Source organism: Phyllostomus discolor, chromosome 2, assembly GCF_004126475.2.
Source record: "Phyllostomus discolor isolate MPI-MPIP mPhyDis1 chromosome 2, mPhyDis1.pri.v3, whole genome shotgun sequence".
NCBI classification, from domain to species: domain Eukaryota; kingdom Metazoa; phylum Chordata; class Mammalia; order Chiroptera; family Phyllostomidae; genus Phyllostomus; species Phyllostomus discolor.
In genome coordinates, this window is record NC_040904.2 from 150,652,634 (window position 1) to 150,672,669 (window position 20,036).

The following is a 20,036-nucleotide window of genomic DNA, read 5'->3' on the forward strand; positions in this document are numbered from 1 at the left end:
GGGGGAACAGAACAACAAATCTGCATCAAATTTTGCATTAGTCTTGAACATTCCTCCAAGGCAACTATTCAGATGATTCAGAAGGCCACAGCCATGGGCAACTGGTGATTGGCAGCTTCATCATGACACTGTGCCTGCTAATACATTAGGTCTCATGCAGTGTTTTTTTTTTTGTTTTGTTTTTTTGTTGTTGTTGTTATTGTTGTTTTGTGAAACATCAATTCATCGTGGTCACTTAGTCCCCCTATAGCCCAGGTTTGGCACCCTCAGACTTCTGGCTTTTCCCAAAACTAAAATCACTTTTGAAAGGGAGACTGAGATTCAATCAGATTCAGGAAAATATGACGGGGCAGCTGATGGCAATGGGAGAACTGTGTGCGGTCCCAAGGTGCCTACTTTGAAGAACTGAGGCATCACTGTCCTATGTACAATGATTCTTGTATCTACTTCAATAAATATGCCTCTTTTTCATACTCCATGGCTGGATACCTTCTAGACAGACCTCGTACATTAATTAAACCATATACAATGGTTAACAAATTATAAATCAAACAAAAAGGACAAACTACAAAGTATTATCAAAACTGGTTTTATTATCAATACAAGATAAATACCATGCTTGTTACTAGTGCAGTTTAAGGCCAACAATGGCCATATAGCAAACTGCTGAACAATCACCTAAATGCTAAAGAAAGAAAAGACAGAAAGTAAACATTAAACACAAAATTGCAATTACAAACATTTTAATAAAATGGAATGAGCTTTCTAAGAGAAGCAAATATGGAAGTCTAGTTCTTATGGACACCAAAAATATGTACTTTTGATCAAATATCACCTTACCTTTTGCACAGAAATCTTATTTGTGTGAAGTCACCAGAGTCAATAGCTAAAATTTCAAGACTTTCTTTGGCCTTCTAGTATTAGACAAATTATTTACAAACTGTGATTCAGTAATTCATGGATACTGGAATATGATACAATTTTTTTGTTAAGGGCGTTCCATTAAAAATTGTAAAACAACTTTGTAAGGCTGCACAAGGCTGTAAACTACTTTGCTAATATGCCACTGGATGAAGAGGAAGAAGGAATAATAGACCTTTTTTTAAGGCTAAAGTCATCAATGTTATAGATGCATTCCTTAGAATACACTATGATTTACCCCAAAGGATCCTTTCCCATTAAATACCACCTGAGTACTTCAATTTTCAACGTAAAAAAATAAACGTGAATTTACCACTGTATTTTAAAATAACTTATAAAATGCTGAGAAGTGTTACGCAGTAACAATGCAACAAGAAAAAAATCCATCTTCAAAATGAAATGCTTTTTTTCCTGAATGCCAGTTCTGTCCAAACATGAAATGACTGTAAAACATTTACACCCATACTCTCATATGGAATGAAATTTTTTTCTGTAGTATTTACTATCCGCAGACACCATTTTAAGATTTGTGTGACTTCAATTAAATCATACTTAATATTTTAAGACTCCCATTATAATGTTAATATAGCAGGAAGTCCTTAAAACATTAAAATCTATCTGTATCTAACCAAATCTTTATATGTCCCACACAAAAACCATAGTAGCTGCATACTCAGTGTGAATGCCAACAACCTGAAATTTTAAAGAAACATTAGTTAAGACAAACCTAAATCAATCTGAGCAGGATACAACTGTCTGAATATTTTGAATATTCAGAAAAATTCATATTGCTTCTTTCTAATCCCAAGAAAGAAAAGTGTAAGAACTTCCTCTCAGAAGCCTAGACATTTTAGCACATTTTCTATTTCAACTTACAGTGAAACTTTAATCCTGTATCTTCTGATTTCTCTAAATCAAAAAGCTCACATTACTAACGCAAAGAATGCTATATGTAAGGCCACATCTTAATAAATTTATAATTTTTGGTTGAATATTTATTTAAAAATTAGTCTAAGGCTTCTAAGAGTCAAGTTGCTAAAAAAAAAAAAGTACAGCAGTATTTAAACTTAAGATTAATGTAAAACAAAACACACACACACATACTTTAAGAACAGAAAGATAGAATGCTTTGCTACAAAAATCCCACTTAATGTATTTTAGAACAAAAATGTCCAATATGTACAATGGGTAAGCGTGCATTTAAGTACATACAACTGTGGGAAACATTTACAAACAGCTATGGGATGCAAATGGACTTAATGGATTAAAATGTAAAAGGCAGATAGTATCTGTAAAACACCAAGAATTTCAATACTGAATTATCATAAAGAATCAGAACATACACTTTCTCTTAACAAGCTAAACCTTAAAACACAAAATTGGAGCCATCTTATGAGATACAGAAAATGCAATGATCATTCAGGTAGTAAAAACCAAAATGTAGAGAGCACTCCAACAGGAAGTTTGTAGTACAATCTCATTGTATAAAACAGTATGTGTTTAGTTATTGGCACATTTAAATATGTAAGGGAAAAGTTACCCTTCTAACAATTTTCCCCTTTCACTATAAAATGTTGTACGACATTCATTAAAACCTCCATGTTTAGGAACTGACCTTAAAAAACTAGTAAAAAACAAAACAATGTTCTCCACAGGAGATTTAAATAAAAATAATACCTTAAACTACAATGTGTAAGTTATTTGTGAACTGGAAACTGCAGTTAACCGCTTAAGAATAATATTCTAGGTAAAGGGGACATTAAATGGACTACAACCACTAGCCACTGACTAGCCACTGCAACTTAGGCCGCATCTTGCTTACAAAAACTGACAAAATAAACATTTCCAAATTTACACTGAAATATCCTTCCTATAACATGTCCTTTAACTAAAGGTAGCATACTTCAATTCAAAGTGTTGCTTCAAGAAGCAATACCATTCAAGTGCTGTATCACTCACTCATAACTTTATTGGCTGAAAGGAATGTTGCCGCATAGCACTAATAAATGCTATGGTTTGAAATTAACTTCAAGTTTGTTTTCATATCCAGTATAATTATTACTAAGAAGAAACTGAAAGGTCTCCAGGACTCTTTTTTTGGTGTGTCTGTAAGTAAAGATTTATCTCTTTGGATTGTTTTTGTACATTAAAAGAAATATTTTGTTTTGTTTTGTTTTTTCCAAATACATCAGCCCACAGACAACAGAAGGGAATATAAATAAAACAAGTCTTGCAATTTTCACCTTTATAGCTATACATTCATGTGCTATCATGTAGAGAAACACGGCAAAAATTAATTGGTCAAACCAAAAAGTTATTTCCCTCTGACAATACTTAAAAATAAAGGACCAGCAGCAAGCAATTCTAGTACACTCACACCTTTTGCAACAAGCCACAAAATGAAATCAGCCATGTAGGGAGAGGAGTGACACAGAATGAGCAGTAAAGGGTTCCACTGATAAAAAGTGAAAAAGTAAATGAAGAATTTAATTAGCATAAAATTTCCAGTTTCATCAAGTTCAAATGCAGTTAGAGTTTTATGGTTCCATTTAAAAATTGTTCAGAGAAAATTTTATTATCATGGGTATTTACTTACCTTTTAAGCTTACTATTACCTAATTTCCCCTGTAATATATATTTATGTCCATACTTGGCATTAGGACATTATAATGAAAATATAAAAAACTAGGAAAATGACAAAAAAATAAAAAAACACCTATACAGAAAACAAGAAAATCAATTGATACAACTATCAGATAATGTTAAAAAGGCAAGTGCATTTTCAACAAGATAAAAGACTTTAAAAATCTGTGAGCAAACAGTTCTGATAAACACCAATGATCCATGCATAAATACACTCACAAAATATTTTAAAATAAAACTGGCAATATCATGAATAATTTGAAACAGCTAGTTTTGTAAGAACTTGTGTGACAGCGCACAAGAGGAAAGTGAGGACTGCAGTACAGTTCTCTAGAGGGCTTCTACAGTTGCACGTGACATAATATCTAGGATACCTAAAAATACCTTAAGCACTGTCCTAAGATTTGGTGATACTTTGAAAAAACCAATGTGTATTATCAGAAGATCTCTTAAATATAATCATATTCCAAAACATTAAAATCAAATTGTAACCTGCTTAAGGTTTTAAACTCAAATTTCTGTAGTGATTCAGGATAACCTTCCTATAAAACATCTAATCAAATGACACTGCCTATGCTAATCTTGCAATTTAAGAACATATGCTAGGCAAGTGCTTCTGTAGGCCTATATGCATGGCAGGTTTGAAAAAAAAAAAAACTCTAGCAAGAACCAATAGGCTGCATGAAAATATACAGAATTCCTTAAACTGTGGAGATAGGATATACCTATAAGCTCCCATTACACACACAGGAGAATACAACTTGATGTTAATAAACATCACATCCTTCAGCAATCTATATAGTAACCAGAAAATAAAGCTAAGGCTTTCTTTACTTCAATCTGTCTGCTTCATGACTGTATTTACACTGACCAGGGCTTCAAAAATTAACTACGAGCACTATCAATATAAAACCACAAATAACTGCCGCATCAAATCAGAACTGTCAAAATAGTTTTTCAATGCCAGCAGTTTACAATTAAGCATTTCAGTACATCTGTGCTGTAATTAAGCTGCAGTACTGTAGCAAATAACGTATGAGTCTTCACTAAAATGTTAAAACCACAAAATCGTTTTGACCCCTACACATTGCCTGAATTGCTATGTCTGTGAAATTTCATTTTTACAGGTTTACATACCATTCACAGCAAAAATCACAAGCTAACTAGGTAAAAACAGCTAGAAAAGCAGAATATAGAAATATTAAATATCCATGTAATCACCTATCCTAATATCAAAACCAAGGGCAACAGACACTTAATTAGTATGTTTAATTCACTGAACGCAAGATTAGATTGATGCATATCCAAAAATGCTATTGCAATGCGTTTTTAAAGGACAGTATAAATGTCATAGTAACATTATCTTTAGATATTGCTGAACACAAGACTTTCCCTGAGGTGTAAACATCAAATAACTTGAACAGCTTTACACATCAGCCCCATTAAACAGTTTATTACAACACTACATCTATTGTAATCAAAGTGGTGCTGTTTACAGACATTATCATATGAACATTTTTAACAAGAACATACTACTATAAAAACAAGCATTTACTTGACATTTTTCCAATTGCTTGCACATTATAATGGCCAAAAAGTATATAACCAGTAATAAAGTTGCAAAAGCTATAACTTTTTAAATCACACAGGTTTTCTTCAAATAAAAACAGTTAAGCAACATAAAAAATAAAAGTAGAGCTACTGGTTACCATTTATGCAGATTTGCTTTATTCAGATCTATTCCTGTTCATTTTATCCATGAATCCTTACAGGTTCAGTTCAATCACAAGAAGCAAACTGCTGGACAAGCGTCATGTTTCCCTCATGAAGACTGTTTTTGTCTTGGAAGGTGTTCCTCTTCCTTCAGCTGTAATGTGTCAAAATTTGTGATGTAGATTTTGCTATTCCCCATAATACACAGAAAAACGCTGGCTTAACTATACATACACAAGTCGTGCATCTACTTCACTGTTAAGTATTCTAACACAAAATAAGAATTAACTGAAACAGTAGCTGCCTTTGTGGTGGAGAAATGCTCCCAATTTATATAAAAATTAAAACCGAGACATTCTGATTTCATTCTTCGTGGACATTACAGCCTTATAAATTTAATGACTGAAACAGAAGTGAAAATATAACAGCTACTGTTTCTGTAATAAAAACATTTGTAAGTCATTTCCTAAAGTATGCATACTACAAAAATAAATGAAAAATGCTTGAACGATTTAATGTGATTATTTTTCATTCAGCCACATATCAATTCTATAGAACGCATTAACAATGAAATGCGAACTGAATATAAAATGCAATAAATTAGTTTACAAATTAGTTGTATTTATTTGACAGCATACAGGAACTTTTGAAATGTTATCAATCAAAAGGTCCTCCATGTTACAATATTTATAAATAAAATTTATGAATATATAGCTCAGTATGCACATTTAAATAACATCCACATACAAATCTTTAGACATAATACAAATTTAAAACATTTACTTTCACTCTATTTCACCTATATTTAAATATTTAATGTATATAAACTAACCAAAAACAAGCTAAATAGAGATCTACAATGATAAATTTCATTGAAAACTCACATAAAGAAAAAACAACCAATAAATCTCATAAACTAAAATTTCAAGAATACATAAATATATGAACTTCAAGTAGAGCTTCACAAAAAAGACATTTAATTAACTTGGATATAAGTGATTACTGAAGTACCAGGCATTTAAAATATAAATGCAAAGAGAACATTTCAATAAATCTTATTATTGAAACAGTAAGAGGCAAAAAAGCACAATATTTTAGTGGTATTTTGCCATAAAATTAAGAAATACTCTTGCTCTACTAAGAGTAATTAATATTCTGTTGTAACTATAAATTTCACCATTTATGTCCTTTCCACTAGCTGTGAGAATCTTAAGAGCACCAGTACACATATACATAATATTTATACTGCCTAGCAGTAAATCCTAAACTGCATGGCTGCAAAAGAAAAAAAAAAACAGCGCTACAATCCTGGACTTTCTCTTTTAAATGGTTTCTATTTGCCCATGTTCTTCAAAAAGATTATTTAAGCTATTTCTAATGTCACCTGTTACTGTGCCCTTATCTGATTGTTGATGAACCTTTTGGTGGAAAAAAATCTAGAAAGGCTGCTTTCATGTATTATTTTTATTTGCAATGTACTTTTAAAACTAGTATCATAGTATTAAAGTGACAACAGATATGAAAAAATGGATTACTGAAAAAAGTCATCAATCTTACTGCAAAAGAATGCTAGCTCCCTGTTTTGTTTTGTTTATGCTTGGAAGGATGAGTCATTAAAAGGGAAAGTTTATTTAATGTGACAGTGAGCAAAATAAAAATACCCAACCCTTCCAAAAAACATATAGCATACATTCCAACTTTATATCATTCATCACTCCAATGGAAAATTTTACTGTTTTTAATGTAGAAAATCCTGTTCATAAAATTACAAAACATCTTTATCCAGGACGAATGAACTCATCTTTTGCATGATTTATACTTTTGAGTTAGATCTTTACTATTAATAAGTCTCTCATTTTCACCATACAGACATAAAATCTGGGGAATACTCTGACAATTTATATTTCTATCTCTAAACATGTTACAGTTATCCATTGTGGAAATACAAAATTTACAAACTGAAATGGAAGCAAATTTGAAGGCAACACAACCCATATCCAATAGTCCAATTCCATATTATAGTCTTAAATTTCTAAGTAGACATCTATATAAACAAAGATATCAAAAAGCTTAAAAGTGACAAATACATCCAATGCTTGTTTTCAGAATACCATTTGGTCAAATCTTTTCATGTCAAATCCACACAATTACTTGCTTTAGCTATCAGTCATAAAAAGGAGATCTACTATAATGGGTTAAAAACAACTAAGTCGACAAATGGAACCTGCGCCTTCTCAATGAAGTCTTGCAAGTGAGCACTAAATAAAATTTCAATACAGAGAGGCATCTGCATTTTCAGATTAATGTGAGATCAAGTCAATACTAACAATTAAAATGATGAGTTCCGTGTTAAAAACTATCTAACCGAATTTGTTAACAACAGTATCTTAAATGCATGACAAATCCAACCTTCAAGTAAAAGATTCAAATGTATATTAATATGGCTCTTTTGTAGGTTTTTGTATTAATCACTGAATTTTAATAACTCTAATATTTTAAAGATGTGCTTCTATTAACTCAGTGAAATAAAATTCACTTTTATCTCAAAATTTCTCCTTAATGAGAGGAATGGAGACGATGAGCAAAAGAAACAGAAGTATCTTTAATGTAAGTTAAATCTTTTCAAAAATCAGAATTCCTTCCTGCATCAACAAGAATGTATTATACAAAATTCTGTTTAGTGTAGATGTTTACAAAAAATTCCCTTACTACCCAAACATTTCGTATTTCCATCTTTCAACCTTTAGACACAGTACTTACCTCATTTTAACTAAAGCCTTTCATTACACTATAAACCCTTTACATGATTGTTGCTATAGGCAGTTCACTAAAGAGTAGAAATAACCTTCACCACAAAAACTTAGCTTTGCCCTTAAAATTTCACAAAATGGACATTTCAAAATAAGTTGTTTATGTGATTCAGAATTCACTGCAAGAGTATAAATATGCTACTGCAGAAAGCAAATTGGTAAATCTAGATAGTGTATATGGCAAACTTAGCCCTTGTTGGTTATCAGGTTTTCATTTAACAATGCTAACTAGTCATTCAAAATATTACTCATTCAAAACAATCTAATTTACAAACTAAAACAATGGCAATAAACTTCATACTAAGATGATGGTGAGAGCAAAGTGACTCACATTGGCACCGATTATTTTTTTAAGAGGGAACATAAATTGTTTGTCAACAACCATATTCTTAAACCACAGTGAGCAAACACACTATACAGTCATTCAACAGGATCACTTCCTACCCTCCCACACTTAACAATTAAGATAGCTGTAAGTCAGACAGGTTTTGCAAGTAATACTAAAAGCAAGAAAAATTAGAGCAAAAAAAGTGAAAGCTAGCATATCCAAATGAAGCAGTTAGGATATCCGGGAAAACACAAAGAAAACACAGGGCTGGACAATATTAAGGCAGTCTCAGATGACCTGAGAGTTACAGACATAATTTTTCAATCTCATTACCACCAGTATCCTTCATCATGTAATTAGGAGAGTTTAATTTTCACATAAGCCTCAAAGTAATACTAACTCTTAAGAAAATGAAACATCTTAATACATAAGGAAAAATTTATGGTTCTTTTGGCTTTTTAAAGTTTTTTCCAAATTAATGAAAAGTTATAAACTGAATAAGGAATGCAAAGTGCCCTAAATCTTGTGCAACACCAACCTCTTTTAAGATCGTAACATTTATGTCTAAGGTAATCATTCAACAAAAAGTAAAATTATTTAATTCATATTTCATACATAATGCTTAAGTTTTTTTTAAATCAAAGAAACGGATAATGATTTGAGAATATATAAAACCTCATTTATCAGGGAGAGATGAGTAAAAAGTATTTTTAAAAATTTAAAAATAATTTGGTTTTAATACTCTTTAGTACACAAAGAGAAACTGAACTGTTAACAGAAATTTACTGAGTAGGGTTGTTCCAAACAAGTAGTAAGTGGAATGCAACCTAAAATAATACAACTATGAAAGCAAAATTATTTCTGTAAGAAGTGTACAATTTTAAAACACGGAAATACTTTTGTTTTGCTCAGAGTGGTCTGAGAATAGAGGCAGAAATTACAGAATTTGAAGCACAATGTATTTACATAACAAAAATTTACAATACTGATATTCCCATTAAAATATTGTCTATTTAAAATTAGATACTATATTGCTTTTGGAAAAACTAATACATTTTAAAAATGAGAGAATGCAATTAACATTACCAACAGTTCGAACACAAAAAAATTAAAATGGAACAGACATTAACAGCTTGCCAACATCATTATGTTTCCAGTTAAATTAAGAACTTGCTCTTTTAGCCATTTATCAGCACTTTAATAATAGATTACATTATTATTTTATTTATATACAGACTTACTGGCATTCACTTTAGCTTCCAAGTTACTCTTATTCCATTTAGTCAATTTAAGATTTACATAAAAGCTCAAAAGGACTCATATTTAAAAACTTCTGTAAAGGTCAACAGACCTTATTATTATGGTTATTAAATGTGTAGAAAGTTGACTATCCCAGTCCCCATCCCTTTATTCATGTCTACACATGTAATAAGTAAGTTTGGTATAGCAAAGGTATAATATTCCAGAATAACAGAATTTTCTGCACTGGAAATGCTCATGTAAAATTTTGCTTGGATGTAGGCACATAACAATATTACAACTCAATTCTGATTAATGTACAAACAAAACATGGAAATTTTGGTATGGTACACATCAGTGATTTATAAGAAATGTCAACAAATAGTTTGCAAGTTAGGAATTCACAATTAATGTCTGAATCCTTAACGAAACTCAAGCTGTAAACAATCTATTTAGGTGTACCCATTACTAAGAATGTAATGTTAGTTAATTCAAACACTATGCTAGTTTAAATAGAACCAGTTAAAACCACAACAACAACAAAGAAAAAACCAACCCAAACTCATTAATTAATTTTGGGCACCAACTGGTTCAGAAGCCCCTGATGAAGACATATAATCTTAAGAGATGACTGAAAATGTATGCAGGTTTCATTAACATGCCTTCAGTAAATGGAATCTTATTGAAAGCTGACAAAGTCTAAATAAAAATTTAACTTGTAGGATCTGTACCTTATTATATAAATGAAATGGCTGATATAAAGTTGGCCACAATTCACCTTAAGCAACTGATGGACACTGAGAAGTTTTTCGCAAGATGAGATCAGATCTATTCAACCCAAGGAGAAAAAACCCTGTATGTTTAAAATTTAATGTTTGAATTTACATGATACAACATTCAATTCTTACTCATATCCAAAACACAGTATCAATTTCAATAAGCTTAATTTTAAAAGTAAAAGGTGATTTGCATATTAAAAATGTTTTGAGTTATTTATATTGCGTTCTATAATACAATACACGGAGGATTATTTTAAAATTAAAATTTCGATACTCAAAATGCGTCTTTGAAATGCAAGGAAAAGTTTTAAAACTGGTCTTTTCACTTCAAAGATCCCTTAAAACTGGAAATAATTAGTGAAATAGCCTGCTGTGTACCATAAAAATAAGACTTACATACTTACTTTATAAATAGTATTATTCAAAAAAAATTTACCATTTGCTATAAATACCTACTATTAAAGAAACTGCTATCCTACCACAAAATTATACATTTGATAGTCTTTGATTTTGTCCATAACAATTTAAATACTAACAATTACCATCACTGAATTTTTCAGTGTTTCCCATGATTAAGGAAAACAATCATGTGAAGAGTAGTTACGTATAAAGGGTTTGTTTTAGCCTAATTTGAGTATGCCACCAACATATAAAGAAAATATTTGTTTACAGAATAACCTTTGTGTAATATGCACAACTCTTTGTAGTGCCCTCCTCCCACTTTTCACATGAATAAAAATAAAGTTACACGTGAAAATGAAGTAGAAACAGACAACTCTTCCCGCTTTATGAAAAATGTACACAAGAAAGTTTTAAAATACAGAAAAAAAGACAATGATTATGGTTTATGAATGAGACATCAAAGAAAATTATTTCAAGGTTATTCTAACCTGGGATGTATAATTTGATACAATTTAAAATTCACAGATACGAAGTACCCTGAATCCATTTAAATGGAATAAGTGTTATATCTTCTTTGCAAATTATATTCTTTCTTTTAAAAACAAAAACACCAGACACTAGAAAAACTATATTTACTAAATAATGGGTTTTTTTGAAAGTAGAAATGCTCTTTGAAAGTTGAGTAACCATCCTGTCCTTTTAAAAGTTTTAGGGATAAATTAAGTTTGTTCCAGGAGAGAAACTTGAAATTTATTTTTTAAAGTCCATGCACTTTACATATATATATGAAGTAACTCCCGGTATTTTTATATTTTAAATCACATGCTTACTATGTGATTAAGAGAATTCTAATTTCTAGATTTCAGAAGTAGACAATGAGTCCTCTTGATTATTTTCTTGCTTTCCTAAGACCCTTAACAATCTGAAAGCTAAAAGTTATAACTCAGCAATACAATATTCAAAAAAAGTCAAGATTTTTTTACCTGTTATTACTTACCTGTCATTTGTTTCAGATGCTTCCAGAAGATTAAATTCAGAACAAGTAGTTGGACCATTTAAAATGTAGGTATATACTGTATAAACAACAGCCTCGGAGTTATGATGACTGTTAATAATGTATATACTAAGTACAGCAGGAATAAGGAATACTCACCTTCTAACGATGACGATACTCGCGCTCTCGGTCACGCTCTCGGTCACGGTCCCGGTCCCGGTCCCTGTGTCTCTCTCGTTCTCTACTTCTCTCTCTATAATAATCATCGTGACGATCTCTACTGCGGGATTTATGACGCCGACTCTTTTCTCGTGATCTACTGTGGTCCCTCTCTCTTGATCGTTCACGTCTTCTAAAAGAAATTACTGGATTAATGCTCTCCATAACTGCATAGCTTAAAAAGATTTTCAATATTTTGGTGTTTAACACCAAAAATACCAAAGGCAAAAAAATTCTTTCTAAGTCTAATTTAGACTTAAGATATCCTGAATTGTTGATAATGATTTATTAACTCACCTAAAAGTATGAAGTAGAAATTCCATTTTTAAAATATTCACCCCCAAATTGGGAACCTGTCACACCAGGGCAACACACCGTATCATCTGTTATATCTATTATAAGTAATAGTCTAAAACAGGAATGTAGTGTTTACTGAATGAAAAACAGAAAGGTGAAGGATAAAATTTCAAAGAACTTCTGTTTCAAGCTAAAGAACACAGAGGAGGTAGTTCTGTAAATTCATGAAGTCACTCAATATACAATGGAACTTAAATATAATAAATATCACCTATTAACATAGATTATCTAAACCTATATATAAATATTAAATTTACATTTATAACTAACCAAAATATGCTACTGCTCTAAGACGTTTTCTAAAAATGTATACATGTTTGCTTCAAGGGCTGGGAAGTGCGGTAAGCAGCAGAGAAGAAAACCTAGTAATTGCGACCACTAGTAGAGGCTGGGATACTATTCACATTGTTACTTAAGGAAGAGAAATGTCTCACAAACCACTTGAAAAACAGGTAATTTAACAAAGCATGTTCCCTAAAGTACTTTTAGAAATTCTATTCTAAATTTGAAATCCACAATAAGGAGATAACAACTGTGTATGAGTTTAAATTTCTACTTTGTGTTTTTGCACCAGACAACTACATGTAGCAAACATTTATTAGGTGCTTACTTTGGATTTCAACAGTTTAAAAGAAAACTGTGTAAGATATGGTTTTTAGCTATGACTAATTTGTTCAGATAAAAATCCTTATACTGGGTCAAACGTTAATAATTATAAAGTTGGGGACCATAACAATGACAAGCTCCTTTTCCTTAGTTTTATGAAGCAGACTCTACCACCAGATAAAGCACACAAAAGACAGATCTAAGAGTATCATGAAGATTAAAGATCTAACTTTCAAAAATATCCAAAATTTCAAGGTTAGCAGTAATGCTAAAAAATGGAATTTACCTAATTAAAAAACTAAGAATAGATCTTTCATCCATAAACTCCCTTGTTCAAGAAATGTTTATTTAGCACCCACTCTGTACAGTCATTAGAAGTACTGCAGTGACAGCCACTATGGAAAACAAGTGTGGAGGTTCTCCCCCAAATTAAGAATAGAGCTACCATATGACCCAGGAATCCCTCTTCTGGGTACCCACCAAAAAATTAAAAAACATTTATTTATAAAGATACAATGTACCCCTAGGTTCAATGCAGCATTACACATGGTAGCCAAGACATGGAAATAACCAAAGTGTCTGTCGATGGATAACTGGATGAAGATGTCCATACACATACACAATGTTCGTATACACAATGAAATACTACTTGGCTGTAAGAAAGGATGAAATACTTCCATTAGCAACAACATGGACGGATCCTGACAGCATCATGCTAAACGCAGTTAGGTCAGATAGAAAAGGACAAGAACCATATGATTTCATTCCTATGTCGGAGATGAAACAGAAAGCAACAAACAATAAAACTCATCGACAGACAACACTATGGTGGCAACAGTATAGGATAAGGGAGGTAGGAAGATTCTGAAGAAGGTAAAGGGCAGGTCAAATATATGATGATGAATGGAAGCTAGACTTTGGTGGTGAACACACAGTGTAACATGCAGATGATGTATTATTGAATCGTACACTTGAATATTATATAATGTTACTGTCAGCCCAATAAAGTTGATTAAAAAAAGAAACATTGTAGTGAACAGTATGAGGAAGGCCCCTTCCATCTTTCAAAGTGAGAAGAAAAAAAAAAGTAAATTAACAATAAGAATGTAGTAAGTACTATGAAAGAAATAATAGAACATGACAAAATATCCCAGGAGAAGACCCCTGCTAGAAGTTAGAGGCATGAAAAATAAGAAACCCTGTGATGAGCCAAAGAAAAGGGCTCCTAAAAGAAAGAATGTCAAACATAAAAACAGTGAGATGATCAAGTGTTTGAGGTGTCAAGAGAAAGAGAAGGGAGATCAGTATAGCAAGAGAATAGTAAGCAAGTGGACAGGTACACAATGAAGATGAAAAGACAGGGACTATTATCACACAGTCTGTTTACAGTCTTATTCTAAGAGTAATTGGAAGTCCTTAAGGGGTTTTAAGCAAATGAACACCTGACATTTGATTCAGAGTTTAAAAAAAAGCACAAAACACTCTAATGAGTAAACAGTAATAAGTATAATCAAAGTCCTATTTTAAAGTCCCAAACATATCATTTTTCTATTTGTAAAAGCAGTAGTTTTAAATAAACATGAGACAGGAAAGTTTTACCTTGATCCAGAACCATAAGACTTGGATTCAATTCCATGAAGGCAATCTTGCAAAGAGCTAATAAGAACTTTGCAACGATCATCAGCAGATACTTTGGATTGTTTAATTAAAGAAATTGCAGTTACCAATGTCTCAATAGCACTCCCATAATCACCTGCGAGGGGAAGAGAGGCTCAAGTCAAATGAATTTTGTTTTCAAAATAACATCAAACCACCTGGAGGAAGAGTGATAAAGCATTTTACAAAAGGAGTGAACTAAAACAATCACAGAAAATGTCCAAATTTTTCTTTTTTTTTTCAGTGTTTCACCATTTGGAAAAAGAAAGAATACAATTTGTTATTACTATAGCTGTGTGAAGCAGGTTATCACTTTGTAAATATGATAATAAATGAGTTACCCTAAGGCTCCTGAATTAATGTCAGGGATAAGATTTAAGCCTACATCTAAAAATTTTTAATTAGGTGTTTTTCCATTAAACTGTGACTGACACATGGCTCTCTTCAATACCTTTTAAAATAAAATACAGGTAATGATTTGGAAATAAAAAATTACTACATCTAAATCATTATTCTTAATAACATAAATAAGAAGTATTAACCCTGGCTGGTGTTGCTCAGGGGATTGAGTGCCAGCCTGTGAATCAAAGGGTCACTGGTTCGATTCCCAGCCAGGGCACATGCCTGGGTTGTGGGCCAGGTCCCCAGTGGTGGGTGTGCAAGAGGCAACCACACATTAATATTTCTCTCCCTCTTTCTCCCTCCCTTCCCCTGTCTCTAAAAATAAATAAACAGAACAGGAAGAAATATACAAACCAGCACTAGCATCAGACACAGCTCTTGAAATAGCACTGCTTGAGATTGCCCTGTTTCTGTTCATGATTTCTTCAAACTCAGCTTCACTCAATGGTGTTCTTGCTGTATCCATTTCCCTGTGAAATAAAAATAAACCTTAAATCATACTCAACAGATTTTCTAAATTAGTATTAATAGTATAAAGGATTTCATACTGGTTGCTTTTGACAAAGGCCTTAAAGCTAAGGTTTACTTTTCCAGATGGAAGCATGCTATTTTCTCCTACAAAGAAAGCAAATCTAAGCAAAATTCTCACACCATTATCTTACAGGTAAAATGAAGTTGCTTAGAAATCTTGTCTGAGGTCCAAAAACAATATATTCACATCCCTACAATATAATATTCTTCAGACATACAAAAATAGGTATAAGAAATTGTTCTGATGAATACATACACAGACACACACAGTTGACTACAAAAAACATAGCCTATAAAATCAAGAGCAGGAATTTGGTTTCATTATGTTTGGATCCTCTAGGCATAGGCCCAACTCACAAATGAAGAATAATAAATGTCTGATGGCCCTGTGTGGCTCAGGAGACTGAATGCTAGACTGCAAACCAAAGGGTCACCGGTCTGATTCCCAGTCAGAGCACATGCCTGAGTTGCAGGCCAGAGGCATGCAAGAGGCAACTACACAATGATGTTTCTCTCCCTTTCTCCTCTGTCTAAAAATAAATAAATAAAATCTCAAAAAGAAAAAAAGTAGGATAAAATTTCAGGACAGATAAGATCTTGTTTGCCACTGAATCCCTAGAAGAGTATCTGGAAAATAAAAAGTACTAAGTGTAAATATTTGTTGAAAAAAATGAATAAAGTGCCAAGATTTTCTAAAGCTGCTTGACAAAGACTACTTTAAAAATGTTATATGTACAGTACAGGATAAGGTAAATTTTTTGCTATCTTAGTTACTAGTTACTTGGTAAGACACTGACGTTTAGGATACTGAGTTAAGGCTGTTCACAGTTCATCTAAGTTTTGCATGCTTTATAAAGGTATTAATTTTATTCACAAAAAAAAAACCTTTATAAACATTCTGACCAAATTATAAGTTGTTCAAAATCCATATATGATCTCGACTAAATGCTGTGACTTCTACCCATCGAAAATCAGCACACACCCTGCCCATTAAAAAGCTCATCAATAATACCTCCTCCAGTTCTTGAAAACCTGATACTGGATATGGCTCAAATTTTAAGCTGCTGAACCACTCATCCAACCCAACTCTATATACTAAAGGTGAACACTTGACATGTAGTTGGCCATGGGAAGTGAAGTGAATAAAATAAAAATTATACTAACTTAGCAGTTGTAACATTTTCTTCTATAGAAAATGAAGCATTTTTGGTAATCACAAAGATGCAACCTCTATGGAGAGATAACTGTTAACAGAATTTGTTTACAACACCAAATTTACTGGGGGTGGAGGGTCTGGTCAATTATATAGTATTAGGCAGACACTGAAATCCATTCTGGAGGATTCTCAGACAAAATGAAACACTAAGTAGTTTAAAAGTGATAATTAAACAAGAATCTCAAAAGAAACTGAAGGGGCAAACATTTCTTGGAAATATTTCTTTTAAGATTTTATTTTTTTTTTTAGAGGGGAAGGGAGGGAGAAAGAGAGGGAGAGAAACATCAACGTGTGGTTGCCTCTCACATACCCCCCACTGGGGATGTGGCCCACAACCCAGGTATGTGCCCTGACTGGGAATTGAATTGGCAACCCGTTGCGTCGCTGGCCAGCACTCAATCCACTGAGCCATACCAGCCAGGGCCATTTCTTGGAAATTATAAACACAACTTTCCAAGTTATGACAGTATAGATAATTTTTAAATTACTTTGAGAAGGGGCTAAGACATCACTTAGTTCAACAGGAATTTCTACCCAGCTTTTCTCCAAAGTTGCCATTATTTTAATTTCCACAAGGCCTGTGTTTTACAAGCTACCCAAATACTCTTGTACATTATTTTATGTTCCCATTTTAATTAAAAGTTAGTGATGTGCCACTCAGGACTCACAGGCAGCATGAGATAATCTGTAGTAGTTATCAAACAAACTCATCTAATTCCTAAAACAATGAAGAAACTTTAGTTTTATGTGTAATGCCATCAATTAGTAAATAAGATTCAAATATTAAAATCTTAAAAATAGAATTCCACTCTCCAGGGGAATGACTCTCCAGGATTTAGTGACTTGCCCTAAATCACATGGCTATATATGTGGTGGAGCTGGATTACTCCCAAACCCTGTTCTGTATGTTTTTCACCATATCATACTGCCTTTTCTAATAAGAAGAGAAAACTGAATACCTGCAGAAAAGGACATAATTTTTTTTTAAAAAAACCTCAGTGACGGAGCCTAGAATATCTTTTACCAAACACAATTCATAAACACATACTAACTCACCTTCCAGGAGGCCCATAGTCACCCCTATCATATGGCGGAGGTCGGCCATAAGGATCTGTTGGGGGTGGACCCCGGCTATCTGATGTAGGCATGCCGCTGTTAGTTGGTGGAGGAAAGAAAGCTGGGTTCACATGTGGAGCTGGCGGTGGAGCACCTGGAGGTGGTCCAGGAAGATGCGGAGGAGGAGCAAGTGTAAGGGGTGGCCCAAGAGGACCAGGAGGGCGAGGTGGAAAAGGGCCTGGAGGTGGAGGTGGTCCCTGTTGCGGAGGTGGTGGACCAGGAGGGGGGCCATAGCCTGGAACTGGAGGTGGAGGACCAGGAGGAAGCGGACCCAATGGAGGCTGTCCAAAAGGTTGTCCAGGAAAAAGAACTGGCGGTGGGGGGCGATCTCCTCGATTAGGAGGCCCGGCTAAAGGAGGAGGCAGAACCTGACCAGGAGGTGGAGGACCTGGTGGACCAGGTGGGCCTGGAGGTCCTAGGGGTGGACGTGGTGGAGTCTGTCCAGCTACAGAATAAAGTGGAAAGAGGGAGAGAGAAAGGGACAGGGAGAAGGGAAGAGAGGGAGGGGGGAGAGAGAGAGGGAGAAAAACACTTCAATAAGGTATTTTTAACCTTTATGCTAAGGTTATACTTTTAAAGCATAACTCACAGACCAAGATGCTTTCTCTTTAAATAAAACCCATGTGGTAAATGCTACACTAACAATTACAAAGGTGAAGTCTATCCTTACAAATTTAACTTCTCAATTTATGCTTAAGAAAAATTACTGAAACAAAAACTTGACAAAAGACAATAATGCTTAGAGATAGTTTCCATCTTTCAGTATACACACATTTCTTATGGTGAAATAACCCACCTTATATTCTACTCTGATGCCAAGCTAGAAAGTGAAACAAGGAAAAATGGTCTTGAAAGATTTTAAGAGGTAAGAAAATAAGACGGATGTAAATATTCTATATATAAGTCAAGCAAGTTTGGAGAAAAATAAAGACCTTTTAGGCCAAAAATGGGTATTTCCTCTATGCTGTGCCCCATATGCCATGGAATCCTAGTTTCCAGGAACAAAGGCCGAGTTCCTTTAACAAGATGCTTGATCAAATTTCCTGGATTCCAAAAATAGCATAACAAGGAGAGTAAGACACATTAATAATGCATTACTTGAAAAGAGAGAAAAGGAAAAGAGGTATTAGATAGATACATTTTATCCATGGTAATTTAAGAAAATTTTTACCTGGAAAAGGTGGGGGTGGCCCTCCTGGTCCTGCTGGCCCAGGAAATCTGTCCCCACCGGGAACAGCCCCTGGAAAACGGCCCCGTCCTCTACCACCTTGTGGAAATGTTGCACGTGAACTGCCTCCCGGAGGACCAGCTTTACCTTCCCCAGACATTTGTCCTGATTGTGTAGCTGCAAATATCCAAATACTCATAAATAGCATTTATTAAAATAGTTCTCTGAAATGTAACCACTGTTATTAGAAACAACCATTTCATTTCAAAGTTCATTTATACTATATACTAACTTGTAGATGCCTTGGGCCTATCCAAACTACTTCAGAAGTATTGGTTAGGAAAACATTCACATATACTTAAGTTCTTTTGAAGTATCAAATATTCAGGCATACGTGTACTTCCAAGAAATAAATGAGTTACTTTCAAAATACAGTACTCTGCAGCAGCCAAGACCACAATTCTCCAACAGAAATCTGAATTTCATTAAACATAAACCATTTAAATTTTGCAACATATTCTTCAGTTAAGCCTTAAGTGCCACTTGAAGTTCTGTTAATTACATGATCATCCATATTAAATTATCTCTGTAAGTGATAACATTCATAAGTGGGTAATGGCAAATCTTTTCTATATTCACTTTACCAAGTGGTGAAAGGTCTTGGTACCAAGCAGAAATCAACGAATATTTTCTGGTTATCAGTGGGTTCTCCACCACCATAACACACATCCACATTAAGTTTGCTTCAATCTAAGGATTAGAATGTAGTTTCTTCCTTTCTCTAGGATGGGAATGACAGGAAAAGCATGGTAGGGCTATAGAACTTGCACACTGTTGAATAGTATGGGTTTGTGACACCTAGAGAAAAATGGGAGGAGGTTTCCAGTACACAGAACCATAGTCATAACCAGTAATTAAATCAAACTGAAAGCACGG

At 33.4% G+C, this 20,036-nt stretch overlaps 1 protein-coding gene across 5 annotated transcripts in view; it reads right to left on the bottom strand.

The window, feature by feature from the left end:
* Window positions 1-573: 573 nt before the first annotated feature.
* Window positions 574-20,036, bottom strand: part of CPSF6 (cleavage and polyadenylation specific factor 6) — a 33,751-nt gene continuing 14,288 nt past the window's right edge. The window contains exons 5-11 of one of the 5 annotated variants that reach the window (XM_028531692.2): window positions 19,104-19,277; window positions 18,865-18,975; window positions 17,873-18,377; window positions 15,424-15,539; window positions 14,611-14,764; window positions 11,989-12,178; window positions 574-5,431 (exon numbers count right to left, since the gene is read on the bottom strand). In XM_028531692.2, the coding sequence (XP_028387493.1) occupies window positions 11,992-12,178; window positions 14,611-14,764; window positions 15,424-15,539; window positions 17,873-18,377; window positions 18,865-18,975; window positions 19,104-19,277 (1,247 nt within the window). In that variant the 3' untranslated portion in view covers window positions 574-5,431; window positions 11,989-11,991. Of the gene's footprint in view, window positions 11,909-11,988; window positions 12,182-14,610; window positions 14,765-15,423; window positions 15,540-17,872; window positions 18,378-18,864; window positions 18,976-19,103; window positions 19,278-20,036 lie in introns of all 5 variants that reach the window. The other 4 variants (XM_028531691.2, XM_036018697.1, XM_028531694.2 and 1 more) reach the window with 4 other exon arrangements.